We start from the raw sequence: 12,834 nt of genomic DNA, 5'->3' as shown, positions 1-12,834 counted from the left end.
GCTTACCCATAGCGTTCGTGACCTAGAGGTGCAAAGCCGGAGTATCCTATTCTCGATAAAGCAGGGCTGACACAGAGAGGTGAAAAGGAATGAAGCCCAGCCGAGACTACCCCCAGCGGGGTGGCGATGCTCAACCCCTCCAGGATGGCGGGAATCAGGGGCCAGCTCCTTCCTGATGAAGAGGCGGACCAAGCTCGAGTAATCCCCTTCCGAAGGCTTCGTCTGGCCCGCCGCCCCCAGCGGCAGCGTGCCATCCCCCTCAGCCCCCCTCGGAGGAGGGGGGCTGAGGGGGGCTGAGGGGGATGGCACGCTGCCGCTGGGGGCTGAGGGGCTGAGGGGGACCAGACGATTCAAATGTCGACATCTCCCTCAGCCCCCCTCGGAGGAGGGGAGGACACCTAGGAAATTACCGGATCCGATGAGTCAGAGGTAGGGACCGTGCGCAAACCAGGCGGTATGACCCGCAACGGGCGTTTGGCTATGAATCGCCCCACCGCGATCTGCGGCCGAGTACGCGTCCGGTCCTAACATGATTGGCCTCTCAGGCTCCCGCCTGGCCAGAAGGTCGCTTGTGGGCTCTGCAGCCTTAAAGGCCCTATGCCTGGCCAAAGAAAACCAGGTACAACGAGTCCCTCAGAGTTCGTGGCGTGTTTTCCCCGGCCCTCCCCCCCCCACTGCCTCCGATGGCAAACAGACCGCGGAGCCGGCGACTGGGGGGGGGGGGGGAGAATGGAAATGAGGGCAAAACCCCTGGGGCCTGCCGCGCTTGGTGTTGCGCTCGACGCCGCACCAAGATGGCCGACTTTCCCGCCAATTTCGCGCGAGAGGTCTGTGTAGATTTATTTATTTTTTTTTTTTTTTTAAATCTTTGCCCGCGGCAGGCAGAAAACTGCTTGGGGAAGGCCGCCGGACGGACCCCGACCGACCAAGGACGCCGCCAGAGAGAAATGCCGCCGCCGAACAAGCACCCCCCGAAGCAAGGCCAACGATACTGTGCCCCGCGTTTCGCCGCCTGAGGAGAGCCGAGCTCGCCAGAGGCGCGCGGTGCCGGAGCCGCAAGTTGAGCAGGCGGACCCATGCGGCCTGCTCGGAAGAGGGACGAAAAACGCAAAATGAAAAAGAGAGAAGGGGAGGAGGAGAGAGGAAACGCCGAAAACGACCGCTGCCGAAGAGAAACAGGCGCGCTGAAAAGAAAACTGCTCCGTTTTTTGTTTTGTTTTTTTTTTTTTTTTTTTTAAATTACCTGGAGCTGTCCCTCGCAGCGGTCCGGCGGTCTGGCCGGGGCGAGGGAACCGGGCTCCCCGGTATCACCCCGGCTGGGCAGGAACTAACCCCGGATCCGCGACCCGTAGCCCAGCAAGTGCTCTAACAGGGGGGATGGTCCCCTCAGGACCTGGTAACCCCTTGGGAGCAAACGACCGAGCCGCCGGGCTGACCGAAGAAGCCACGAGGCATGCCGGCGAAATGCGGCGAACCGGAGAGCCGAGTAACAAAGGTAAAATTAAGGCGACCGACCTCCCCCCTGCCAGCAGCGCCCCCCCCCCCCCCCGGAGCGGCGACGCGAAGGAACAGAGCCGGAAACAAAATCAACAACTTTCAATTTTTTTTTTTTTTTTTTAAACAAAAAACCCTGTCACTGTCCACCGTCCTGGAGCCCTAATCCAGCAGGGATGAGTGAACCGGGCTCCCCGGTGTCACCCCTGACGCTGCTACTGGTAAAGCCGGGTCCTCGACCCTAGCAGCGGCCTCAACCGGGGGAGGGTAGTCCCCTCAGGACCTCTCAACCCCCCTGGGAGGCAGGGCGGACGGGACGTCAGTGACAATTTAGAACGCAAAACTCAAATTCCCAAAAGAAAACACCTGTAGCCTAAAACTGGCCTAAAACTGGCCTAAAACCAAGAAAAAGAACCAACCCTGACGGAGTACCAGAACCAGGGCAGGCAGGAGCTGTGACCGCACCTGCACCATCTACTGGAGACAGAGTAAGACTGAGGGGCTGTGACTGGCACAGGGGCTTATATATGGCTCCGCCCACAAGTTTTAGTCTGTCTCCATCTACTGGTGCGGAGTCACAACCCAGGTGTCCTGGACTGATCCTGGTACGTACAGGGAAATATAGTTAGATTAGAAAATACATAGTAACAAACAGAATGGAAGTTATTTTTTTTGGGGGGGGGAGGGGGACACAAAACACTACAGAAAAATCTTCTAATTATATTTCATCAGCACCATATTTAAGTTTAGTGATGAGCACTGGGCTGAAAAATACTTAATGCGATGGCAAATCCTAATGCGGGAAAGCGAGAGGGAAGTGGAAATCAACATTAGCCTAGGTCAGCATTTCCCAGCTGGAGTGCCCTGGCTGAAGTGCAGGCGGTGCCGCGAAGTTTTCTTTCAGCTGCTAGCCAGAGCCCAATCTGGAGAGCTGAGGCACACACCACGCCGGTCTTTCCCCTTACAATTCCTGGCCTGCAGCAACGTCCCTCCCTGCCTGGCAGGTGGAGGGGGGGGGGGGGTGTCAGAGGGGCGGAGGGCAGTGCTTATATCTGCCGCCGCTTCCTCCTCTGCAACCGAAACCGTGCTGGGCCCCCGTGTGGTCCTGACTGCAGAGAGAAGCAACAGCACTAGGGCTGCTCGCCAACCTCTGTCATTTCCAGGACACGAGGGAGAGGGGAGAATGGACAGCTGAATATGCCAGGGGGTTTGGGGGGAGGGGGTAGGAGTGAGGGGGAAGAGAAGGCGATCATACCACCAAGGGCTAGGGGAGAGGAAAGGGAAGGTGATTATGAAGCCAGGATCGGGGTGCGGGGAAAAAGACGGAATAGATGGCATTTGATGCTAAGGGTGGGATGAGGGGAAGTCAGGAGAAGGTAGTGATGGGGGGGGGTGGGGGGAGCGAGAAGGAAGGAAAGATGATGATGGTGCTAGGAGTGGAGCAGTGAAGGGAAAAAAGAGAAAGTGATGACGCTGGGGGTGGGAGGTGATGATGTGTTGCAACGAAGTGAGACTTGTGCCAGGTGTGCCATGACACGAAAACGGTTGCAAACCACTGGCCTATTTGATAGGGTGTGCCCACGGCTGTATTTTTAGGAAAGCATATCTCTGCATCTACATAGGGCAGTACTGCACACACACTCAATTCTCCAGATCTTCAACCAGGTCTGGTTTTCAGGATTACCACATTATGCAAATTAACCTTTATTCTTACACCAAATTATACAAATATATTTCATAAATATTCACTGTGGATGTCCTGAAAAATCAGACCTGGGTGAGGGTTGCATGGACTAAGTCTGGGAACCAATGGTATGGGCCCAATAGAGTCAACTGGGAGTGGGGAGAGGAAGTGCACGCTTTTCCTCACTCACCCAAATATGAACTCCTAGGAGAACATTTCAAACTGTAATAGCTCCCCCTCTGCCTTATAAGGGGCCATATCAAGCACATCACATGAATACTCACTGAACTGTTGACTCCAGGCTGGGTTTCTTCGCCCCAGAAAAGGAAGGCAGATCTCCTGTCAGTAGTCATCACCGAAGAAGCCAGACACGGCTGCCTGCGCCAGGGAACCTCCGAGCTCCAGACCGCCGAGCCAGACTTCCCGTCAATCACCAGCACCTGGCATGGGAAGGAGGCCATGCACAGCATCGCGTGAGCCTCTCGCTTAGCTCCCCATCCCGGCCCCTTTCTCCGTTTCCCCTGCCCCCACCCCCAATTACTATCCAGCTCAACCCCGCCCCCATCCAATCTCTCACACTCACCTGTGTCTTTCTCTGTGCTCTCATGTTCCTTCTCCAATCCCCTCTGTGCATCTGAGAGCCTCCCCTTTCCCCTATCTGCCTGGACCTTTCTAAACATCACAAACCATCAATTTGGAGGAGTCAATTACTTTTCCAAGATATTTACCATTTTTGTGCCATTCCTGCTCTGCGCCTGCAGCATAAAGTCCAGGTTCTGGTCATCTGTGAAATAGCCGGGAGTAGGTTCACTGTTAAAAAAAAAAAAAAAATTAAAAAAAGGCGTACAGGGGGAGAGCAACCCTCGAAACCTCAGAAACACTGAATAAAAAGCACAGACGTTCCACTAAACTCAAGGACAAATCTTTATCATGAAGGCGAATAGGGCTGGCCCCGTGGCTTTGGTAACAACACCGGCAGCACACAAGCGGCCTCAGTCCAGTTCCTCTGTCCATCAGCACCGGTGTTTTAGAGAGGCAGTGTGCTCGCGCGCATCCTGTCAGGAGAAAGCCATGGATAGATGGCTGGGGCTCTCAGGATACAGAGGCAGCTCCTTGCTAACCCCTCTGTACGAACGAGAATGAACTCCCATCTAGCAATGGCCAGCAAAGGAGGGGAGCAAGAGAAGGGGGGGGGGAGGAGGGAACTTAGAAAGTACCCCTGTATCTCACAATTTTTAATTCCAAGCATGTGTCACTTCTTTTCAGCCGAGGATGTGAAACATCAGGCAGCAAGAGCGCTATTTATTTATAAAAGAGCTTTCCTGTGACAATTTTATGGTGTCCTCCCGCGTTCAGCATCTCAGCACCAGGAGAAGGGGAATGAAGAGAAAAGGTCAGCAAGGGACACGGGGGGGGGGGGGGGGGGGGGGGGGGGGAAGGGGGGTCTGGGGCACTGATTGACGGCAGCAGAGAAACAAGTGGATCTGAAGAAGAGAGATGGCGGTTGGGGGTGGGGGCATGTTTCCTAGCAATTGACCATCACCAGCCAGCAGAGAGATGGAGAAAGGTTGGGGGGTGAAGGGGGTGAGAGCTGCATGACAGCGGCACACAGTCACAAGACACTTAATCTAATGCAAAGAGTTTTGGTTTTTTTATAAATAACTTTTACTACTCCATTTCATATTTCAGGAGGTGCCATCTTCGGTTAAAAAGATTAAAACAGTTAAAAGTATTACAACCAGTGAAAGAAAAATATAGATCTTTTTGGAAATAACAAAAACACCTGTTTAAAAACAAATCAAAAATTCAAGTATGGTCTATTTAAGGATGGTATGATGCTACCATTCGGGAGGACACTATATTATGTAACACAGGCATAGCTGTGGCTAAGAGGCCGGCACTGGTTCCCCTGGAGTTTTCTGCACAAAGATAGAACAAGAGAAGTGCTTTGCAAACCTCTGGATATTCTTAAGCTGTAGAGTCCAGCGAGGCTCCAGATCCTGTCCTCTCAGCAGGGACACGCCTTCTTTGGTCGTGATGAGTATGTCGCTGAAGTTACTGGCAGGCACCTTTACAGACTGGAGAAACTCCATCTCACCACTGAAAGAGACAGGCAGAAAGAGTCTGCGTTACCGGCAAGAGCTGCCCAATGCCAAGCATCCTCAACGTGCAAGACTGCAGTACTGCCTGGGGAAGACGGCATAAGCTTTAGCCAGGAGCGCTGGAAAGGTGCTATCTATCTATATATATATATATATATATATATATATATATATATATATGTGTGTGTGTATGTATGCAAGTCAGTGAGGGGCCAATGTACTAAGCTATGGTAAACATTAGCTGTTAGCAGACGGTAACAGACAATTTTACAGTGGGAATTTTGCCAGAGATAATGCTGGAGATAATACTGTCACTAATAACTTTTTTTTTCTTAGACCACAAGGCAGATTACAATAAATAGGAAAATTGATTCTTACCTGCTAATTTTCATTCCTGAAGTACCACGGGTCAGTCCAGACGAGTGGGTTTATGCATCCCTACCAGCAGATGGAGACAGAGAACAAAACTTTGAGGCACTGCTACATAACTGAGCGCGCCACCTGCAGTCCCTCAGATTTGACCTGTACCCAAGCCAAGATATCTACCTTAAACCCCAATAAACCTTGGGCAAACAGAGACTTAAGTTGGAGCCCCCTGCAAACCAGGCCCCCTTGATATAACACAAAGCCTATGCCAAACTATGTACATCTTTCAATAGTCTGAGAATATCAGATGCCAGCACAGTTAGCTCAGGTATCTCCAGAAGAGAGGAAAGTCTTTCGACAGATGGGGATGGGTCTCTGGCAATGGAGACGTGGTACTTCAGGAACAAAAATTAGCAGGTAAGAATCGATTTTCCTTTCCTGTTCATACCCTGGATCAGTCCAGATGAGTGGGATGTACCAAAGCCCCTCTATTCTGGGCGGGAACTTGAAAGTCCTGCGCGCAATACACTCTCCCCAAACGTTGCCTCTTCTGGAGCTCACACATCTAAGCAGTAGTGTTTGGTAAAAGTGTGAAGAGAAGACCACATCGCCGCACGACAAATCTCCTGCAGAGATAGCAGATGACACTCCACCCACAAGGTCGCATGCGCCCTAGTGGAATGTGCTCTCAACCGCTCTGGCGCTGACCTTTCCCTTACAGATGTAAGCCAAAGCTATTGTCTCCTTTAACCATCATACAATAGTGCTCTTGGAAGCCTTATTTCCCTTTTTTGCTCCACTGAACAGAACAAACAGATGATCAGATCTCCAAAAAGCATTCGTCACTTTGGGATACCTCTAAAGAATTCTATGCACATCCAATAAGTGCAGATCCCTAGCTATAGAAGCATTGGCTGTCAAATTCGGAAAAGCCAGAAGTTCGACTGCCTGATTAAGATGAAAGGACACCACCTTCAGCAAAAAGGAAGGAACTATACGTAAAGACACCTGATCCTCTGAAAAACGCAGGAAAAAGTCCCTACACGACAACGCTTGCAGTTCAGATATTCGCCTAGCCGAACAAATGGCCACCAGAAAAACAGACTTCAGGGTCAAATCCTTCAACGACGACCTCTGCATTGGTTCGAAGGGAGGGCCACACAGCACCCAAAGAACCAAATTTAGATTCCATGCCAGGCAGATTTTCCACACTGGAGGTTGCAGATGTTTCGCTCCTTTGAGAAAACGAGCCATATCCAGTTGAAATACCAGCAGTCTACCCTGAATCCTACCATGCAGGGAGCCCAAGGCTGCTACCAGGACCCGAAGGAAATTAGAGGCCAAGCCCTTAGCCAAACCACTCTGCAAAAAGGTCAGGAACTGTGGGATGTCCACCTTTAAAGGCTGCACTCTGCAAACACCAAGATTCAAAAACTCTCCACACCCAGACATAAGCCACTGGCGTGAAAGACCTTCTCGCCTGAAGCAAAATCACAATCACAGGCTCTGAATATCCTTTCAAACTGCGTCACTGCCTCTCAAAAGTCAAGCTGCAAGACAGAAGTGATCCTCCCAGTCTGAAAATATGGGTCCCTGCCGAGGCAACCCTGAGATGTGAGCCAAGCGAACGGGACCATCCACTGTCAAACACAGCAGGTCCGCAAACCATGACCGATGCGGCCACTCGGGAGCCACCAGAATCACCCAGCCTGGATGGTGCTCGATATGCCGCAGCACTTGACCTACGAGAGACCATGGAGGAAAACATGTACAGCAACAGATGTGTCGGCTATGGTTGAATGAAAGCGTCAATACCCTCCGATCAGACCTCCTTTCTGCGACTGAAAAACTAATCTGCTTTTGCATTTGTTGGAGTCACCATGAGGTCCACCATTGGTCTGCTCCACCTTGCCTGCAGCAAGGTGAAGGCTTCTGCCATCAACTCCCACTCCCCTGGGTCCAGATGCTGTCTGCTGAAGAAGTCCGCCTGTACGTTGTCCACTCTGGCCACATAAGCAGCAGCTACTCACCAGATGTTTTTTTGTCCACACGAACAGTTCTTGCACCTCCAGGGCCACCAGACAACTCTTCATACCACCCTGATGAATGATATACGCCACTGTCATTGCATTGTCAGAGAACACTCGCACCAACTTGTCCCGGACAAACAGAAGAAATGACAACAAGGCCTTGCGCACTTGCCCAGATCTCCAGACGGTTTCCTCCAGTAACCACAGACCTTGGGCTTATTTTCCCTGACAAATCGCCCCCCAGCCAGAGAGGCTGGCATCAGTGGTCACCAGTACCTAGTCTGGTATTTCCAGATCAATTCCCTTCTCCAGACTGCGCCTAGACAGCCATCACAAAAGTCTGGACCTGGCACCCTCTGGCAATGTTAAAGAAAGCTGAAATTCTTCAGACAGCGGATTCCAACAGGATAACAGAGCCCCCTGTAGAGGACGCATGTGAGCAAAGGCCCATGGCACTAAATCCAGCGTAGATGCCATGGCAGCCAGCATCTTCAGGTAATCCCAGACCCTGGGCCCCAACAGGTCCAGCAGCTGAAGACCCTGACTCTACAACTTGAGGACCCTCTCCCATAGTCAGAAACACTTTCCCTAGCTGGGTATCAAAGTAAGCTCCTAGATATTCCAAGGATTGGGTCGGCTCCAGATGACTCTTTGCGAGGTTTGTCACCCAGCGATTTTGCCCATATCAGCCAATTGTCCAGATACAGGTGCACCAGGATACCTTCCTTCCTGAGAGCCACTGCCACTATCACCATCGCCTTTGTGAAAGTGTGTGGTGCCATCGCCAACCCAAAGGGAAGAGCTTGAAACTGGAAGAGTTCCCCCAGCACCATGAACCTCAGAAACCTCTGTTGGTCAGTCCAAATGGGAATATGTAGGTAGACTCCTGACAAGTCCATCGACGCCAGAAACTCCCCTTTGCAAACCGCAGCTATCACCGTGCGCAACGTCTCCATCCAAAAACGCGGCACCCGCAGGGCAGCATTGACCTTCTGCAGATTGAGAATGGGCCGAAAAAGTCCATTCCTTTTTGGGCACCACGAAGTACAAGGAGTAAAGACCCTGTCCACTTTACAGGGGAGGAACTTGGAGAATGGCATGCAGTAGCTTGCAGATGTTGCAACATCTCCTGTTTGCTCCAGGAGACACAGTGGGAGATTACAAAGGCATCCCTGAGTGGCCAAGAAAATTCTAAAGCATAGCCTTCTCTCACCACCTGAAGGACACACTGGTCCAACATAAGCTTGGTCCACTCCTCATAAGAGAGGACCAATCTCCCTCCAATAGCCGCTGGAGAGGAGTGAACCCGCACACCTTCATTGCCCGATCTTGTGTCTGCCCCCATCTTGAGACCCACTGTCCCTCGGGTGGCCTGTGCTGGTCTCAAAAAGAGTGCTGTCAACCCGAACTCTGCTTTGAGGCCACCGGCGCCTGACGTCTGCCAGCTCGAAGTCTCCTCCCCTCCTGAAATCAAGAACGTGGAGGAAAAAACTTCTTGGGGTTCTTCTTGTCCTCAGGCAACTTGTCTCCCTTTGACTCCCCCAATTGCTTCATGAGCTGCTCAAGATCTTCTCCAAACAGCAGCTTCCACTTAAAGGGCAGATTAGACAGCTGGGCCTTAGTCCACACATCCGCTGACCAATTTCGCAACCACAGGAGACTCCTCGAAGCCACTGTAGATACTATGCTCCTGGAGGAACCAAGTCGTACAGGGTATCTGCCACATAGGCTCTCCCACTTCCAAGCGAGCTGCTTGGGCATTCTCCATGGTCATTCCCGAATTCTTATCGTGCTCCTTCTGAACCCAGCACAAACAAGTTCTCTACATCAGACTCCCGCAGACCGTCGCACGCAGGCTCAGAGCTGAAACTTCAAACAGCCTTTTAAAGCGGATTTCCAGTTTCTGATCTGAATACCTTCAAGGCCACTACACCTGCCATCAGAATGGTATTCTTGGTAACCGCGGATACTACCGCATCCACCTTGGGGATCTTCCAAGACTCCAGGGTCTGCTTCAGCAAGGGATACAATTTGGCCATAGCTCTGGCTACTGATCCACCAAACTTTTCACCATCTTTGGTAACAGGAAAGACATAGGGGAACCCTGCAATCCCTCCAGGATTGGGTTCATTCCTTCATTGTCTGACTCCTCCTGAGCCACCTTAATCTCCAGCTCCTCCAGAACCTGGGGGATCAGCAGGCCCAACTCCTTCCTTCAGAAATACGGACCACCCAAGGATTGTCCCCCGTCTGAATCTTGTCCGGGTCCTGTATGAGATCCCCTCCAGCACTAATAGGATCCTGTAATGGATCCAACAACTCACTATCAGGGTCCCTGCCCGGATCCACCGGACCCCTGTATCTGGTCCAGATCATCCATCTCATCAGACGTGTCCCTCCTCCACCACAGACCTCTTGAGACCCACAAGCCTCAGGAAACCTGATTCTGCCTGCTTAGGCTTCTTTGCCACCCAGGACTTCCTAGGCAAAAGCCGCTTGATCCCAGCTCCCTTCCTGGCCAAATAGGTCTTATGCATCAAAAGGACAAAATCCAGAGAAAAAGATTCCGGATCCAAAGAAGGGTCCAGATCAGTGTCCCCTACATCTATTCTCTTGCCCTGCCACCAGCAGGGTATTGTTCTGCAGGAAAAAGTGTGAGAGGGGAGAACAGAGGCCCTGAAACAGCAGCCTGGCACCCAGAACATGTACACAAAATGGCTGCTGGTTCCTCAGACACCCCCCCCCCCCCCCCCCCCCCCAGGGCCTCCAAAATCTGTCCTGCCAAAAATATGCTCCTTCTGCCACTCGGGGCACCCGCGGAGGTCCCCGCCCCACCAGAGATGCATTCCCCACAAAGTGTGGCCGAATTGAGGCGAAAGCGCCTTAAGCTGCAGCCACGGCAAACTTTCCCAGAGGCGCCATGCAGGCAAAAAAACAGGCCTAAAAATAAACCCTGCCTGTGAGCACTGCAAGCAGCGCTGTCTGGATGCTGAACAAGCTCTCCCAGCTCTGACACACACAACAATTCGGTCCCATTCACTTCGAGCTGCCTCCTGGCAGTAAAACTGAACTCAGACACTTGAGCACAAGCAAAAGTTGCTCTGTCTCCTTCTTTTTTTTTTTTTTTTTATAAAAGCATTTAAAGGGACACACACACCGAAGAGCAGAAAACTGAATAACTGAAATACTTCCTTGCTTCTGCAAAGAAGGCTGAGCCCAGGCCAGTGACAGAGTCCCAGAGGGGATAAGGGAACCGGAACCATCGGCTATCATCCCCCCCTGAAGATAAGGGCAGAGCTATTCCAGGGATCACCAACCTCCTGCTCTACCCGGGGGGATCGCCCACGAAGGAACCTAACACCTCGGAGAGCCGAACTTTTTCTCTCTAAGATATATATATATATATAAAAATATTTATTTTTTTTTAAACTCCAGACTGCAGGTTTGCACTTCTACCATCTGCTGGAGACAGAAATACTGAGGGACTGCAGGTGGCACTATCGGTTATGTAGCAGTGCCTCAAAGTTTTGTTCTTTCACATGACCCTTTAGCTGGGAGGTTCCACAGGCTTCTGCTATAAGCTGGCACCCACTAGTGCTCACAGCTGACTGGCTGACATGTGCATGTCCTCTCTCAGCAGGGGATAACATGCTTGGTATCTGCCTCCGCAGCAGTCCTCGAGGACTGCAAACAAGTCCAATTTCCAGTTTGACCTGACCAATATAAGCAAAAAAAAAAATCCGAAATAAAAATAAATAAATTAACCTCTCTCGAGCCAAACCTCATAAAGATTTCAAGACAGATACCCTGTAAACCAAACCAGTTTGTAGCCCTGGAGGAACCTTATAGGAACCAATTAGGGACAGAGGAACACTGCAATAACTGCCATGTGCAGGAACACACACACACACACAACCCCCACCCTCCAATATCATTCATTATGAGGATAACTGGGGATAAATTCCCATTTTCTAAAGGTATGTGCACATTACAAAAGCGTTCCTGCATACGCGGTGAGTTTGGAAGAGGCAAAAACACACAAAGTTGTGGATTTTCAAAACAGACGTGTGTTATTTTGCTTGGAAAAACTATCTGCTGAAAAAGAGACACAAATCTCTGCAGGACCCTTTTCAAGCAGTAATCATCATATCTGCCAAGTTTTGCTTTCATTACTAGAACAAACTCTGCAGATAAAAAACTATCTCCAATATCTGCACCAATGTGGGCTGTTTAATAATAGCCTTCTATATGCTTAGTACCTGAAAAACAAAAATATAATACTTCGAAGGAATATTTATTTATTTATTTAAATTAATTTATATACCGGAGGTTCCTGTATAATATACATATCACCCCGGTTCACAAAGAACAGTAACTATCGCTACAAATAGCGGTTTACATAGAACAGAATAAAAGAAGTTTTACATTGAACAAAAACAAAGTAATAAGTTTTACATTGAAGTCAGCATGTGTAAATTTCTGATTAACAAAGGAAGAAAAAATAGATCTGAATAACTCGTGGGCTTGAAAAGACTTTTCTTCGTGTTCTTGGCTCTAGGGGAAAGCTTGTTTGAAAAGCCAAGTCTTAAGTTTCCCTTTAAATGTAGAGTGGCATGGTTCTAAACGAAGGTCTGGAGGGAGCGAGTTCCAAAGTGAAGGGCCTGCTGTGGATAATGCACGTTTCCTCAGAACGGATTTCACAGGTTGTGTGATTGGTCAAATATGGGCACGTTAACTGACTGAGAGCCAGTACATGAGCAGAGGCCTTGGGAAAGGAAGGCGCCAAGCTGGAGGCTTCACGAGCAGAAGGCATGCCCCAAAATAAGACCTTGTGAGGGATAGAAACTACCATGGTCATTCAAAACCTTAGCGGGAAACATGAATACGGTTACCGCGAGGCAAGAAAGCTGTACCTGTAAACGTCAATCAGTTCAGACAAGTTGATGGAGCGTCTCTTCTCCCATTCTGGCTCTTGCGCCTGTAGGATGTGGGGGAAGTTGTCCCGGTTCTTGGCTTGTACAAAGATATCCCTGAGAGCCACAGCCTGGACATTCCCTGCAAAGCACAAATGGGCACTACAGTGCAAGGTCTCAGGAGGAGGAGATGGGGAAAGGCCAGCAGAGAAGCACTGCAGGGAAGCACGAGCTGCGAGCCACTG

General features: G+C 50.5%; 1 protein-coding gene across 3 annotated transcripts in view; it reads right to left on the bottom strand.

The window, feature by feature from the left end:
• FAM234B (family with sequence similarity 234 member B) overlaps positions 1–12,834 on the bottom strand; it is a 95,821-nt gene that overhangs the window by 25,610 nt on the left and 57,377 nt on the right. For 2 of the 3 annotated variants that reach the window (XM_029590283.1, XM_029590285.1), the window contains exons 7-10: positions 12,590–12,731; positions 5,135–5,278; positions 3,907–3,988; positions 3,463–3,618 (exon numbers count right to left, since the gene is read on the bottom strand). In XM_029590283.1, coding sequence (XP_029446143.1) covers positions 3,463–3,618; positions 3,907–3,988; positions 5,135–5,278; positions 12,590–12,731 — 524 coding nt within the window. The remainder of the gene's footprint in view (positions 1–3,462; positions 3,619–3,906; positions 3,989–5,134; positions 5,279–12,589; positions 12,732–12,834) is intronic. The other variant, XM_029590284.1, reaches the window with a different exon arrangement.

Source organism: Rhinatrema bivittatum, chromosome 2, assembly GCF_901001135.1.
Source record: "Rhinatrema bivittatum chromosome 2, aRhiBiv1.1, whole genome shotgun sequence".
NCBI classification, from domain to species: Eukaryota; Metazoa; Chordata; class Amphibia; order Gymnophiona; family Rhinatrematidae; genus Rhinatrema; species Rhinatrema bivittatum.
Note: the sequence above shows the minus strand (reverse complement) of the source record. Positions and strands in the feature narration are given on the sequence as shown.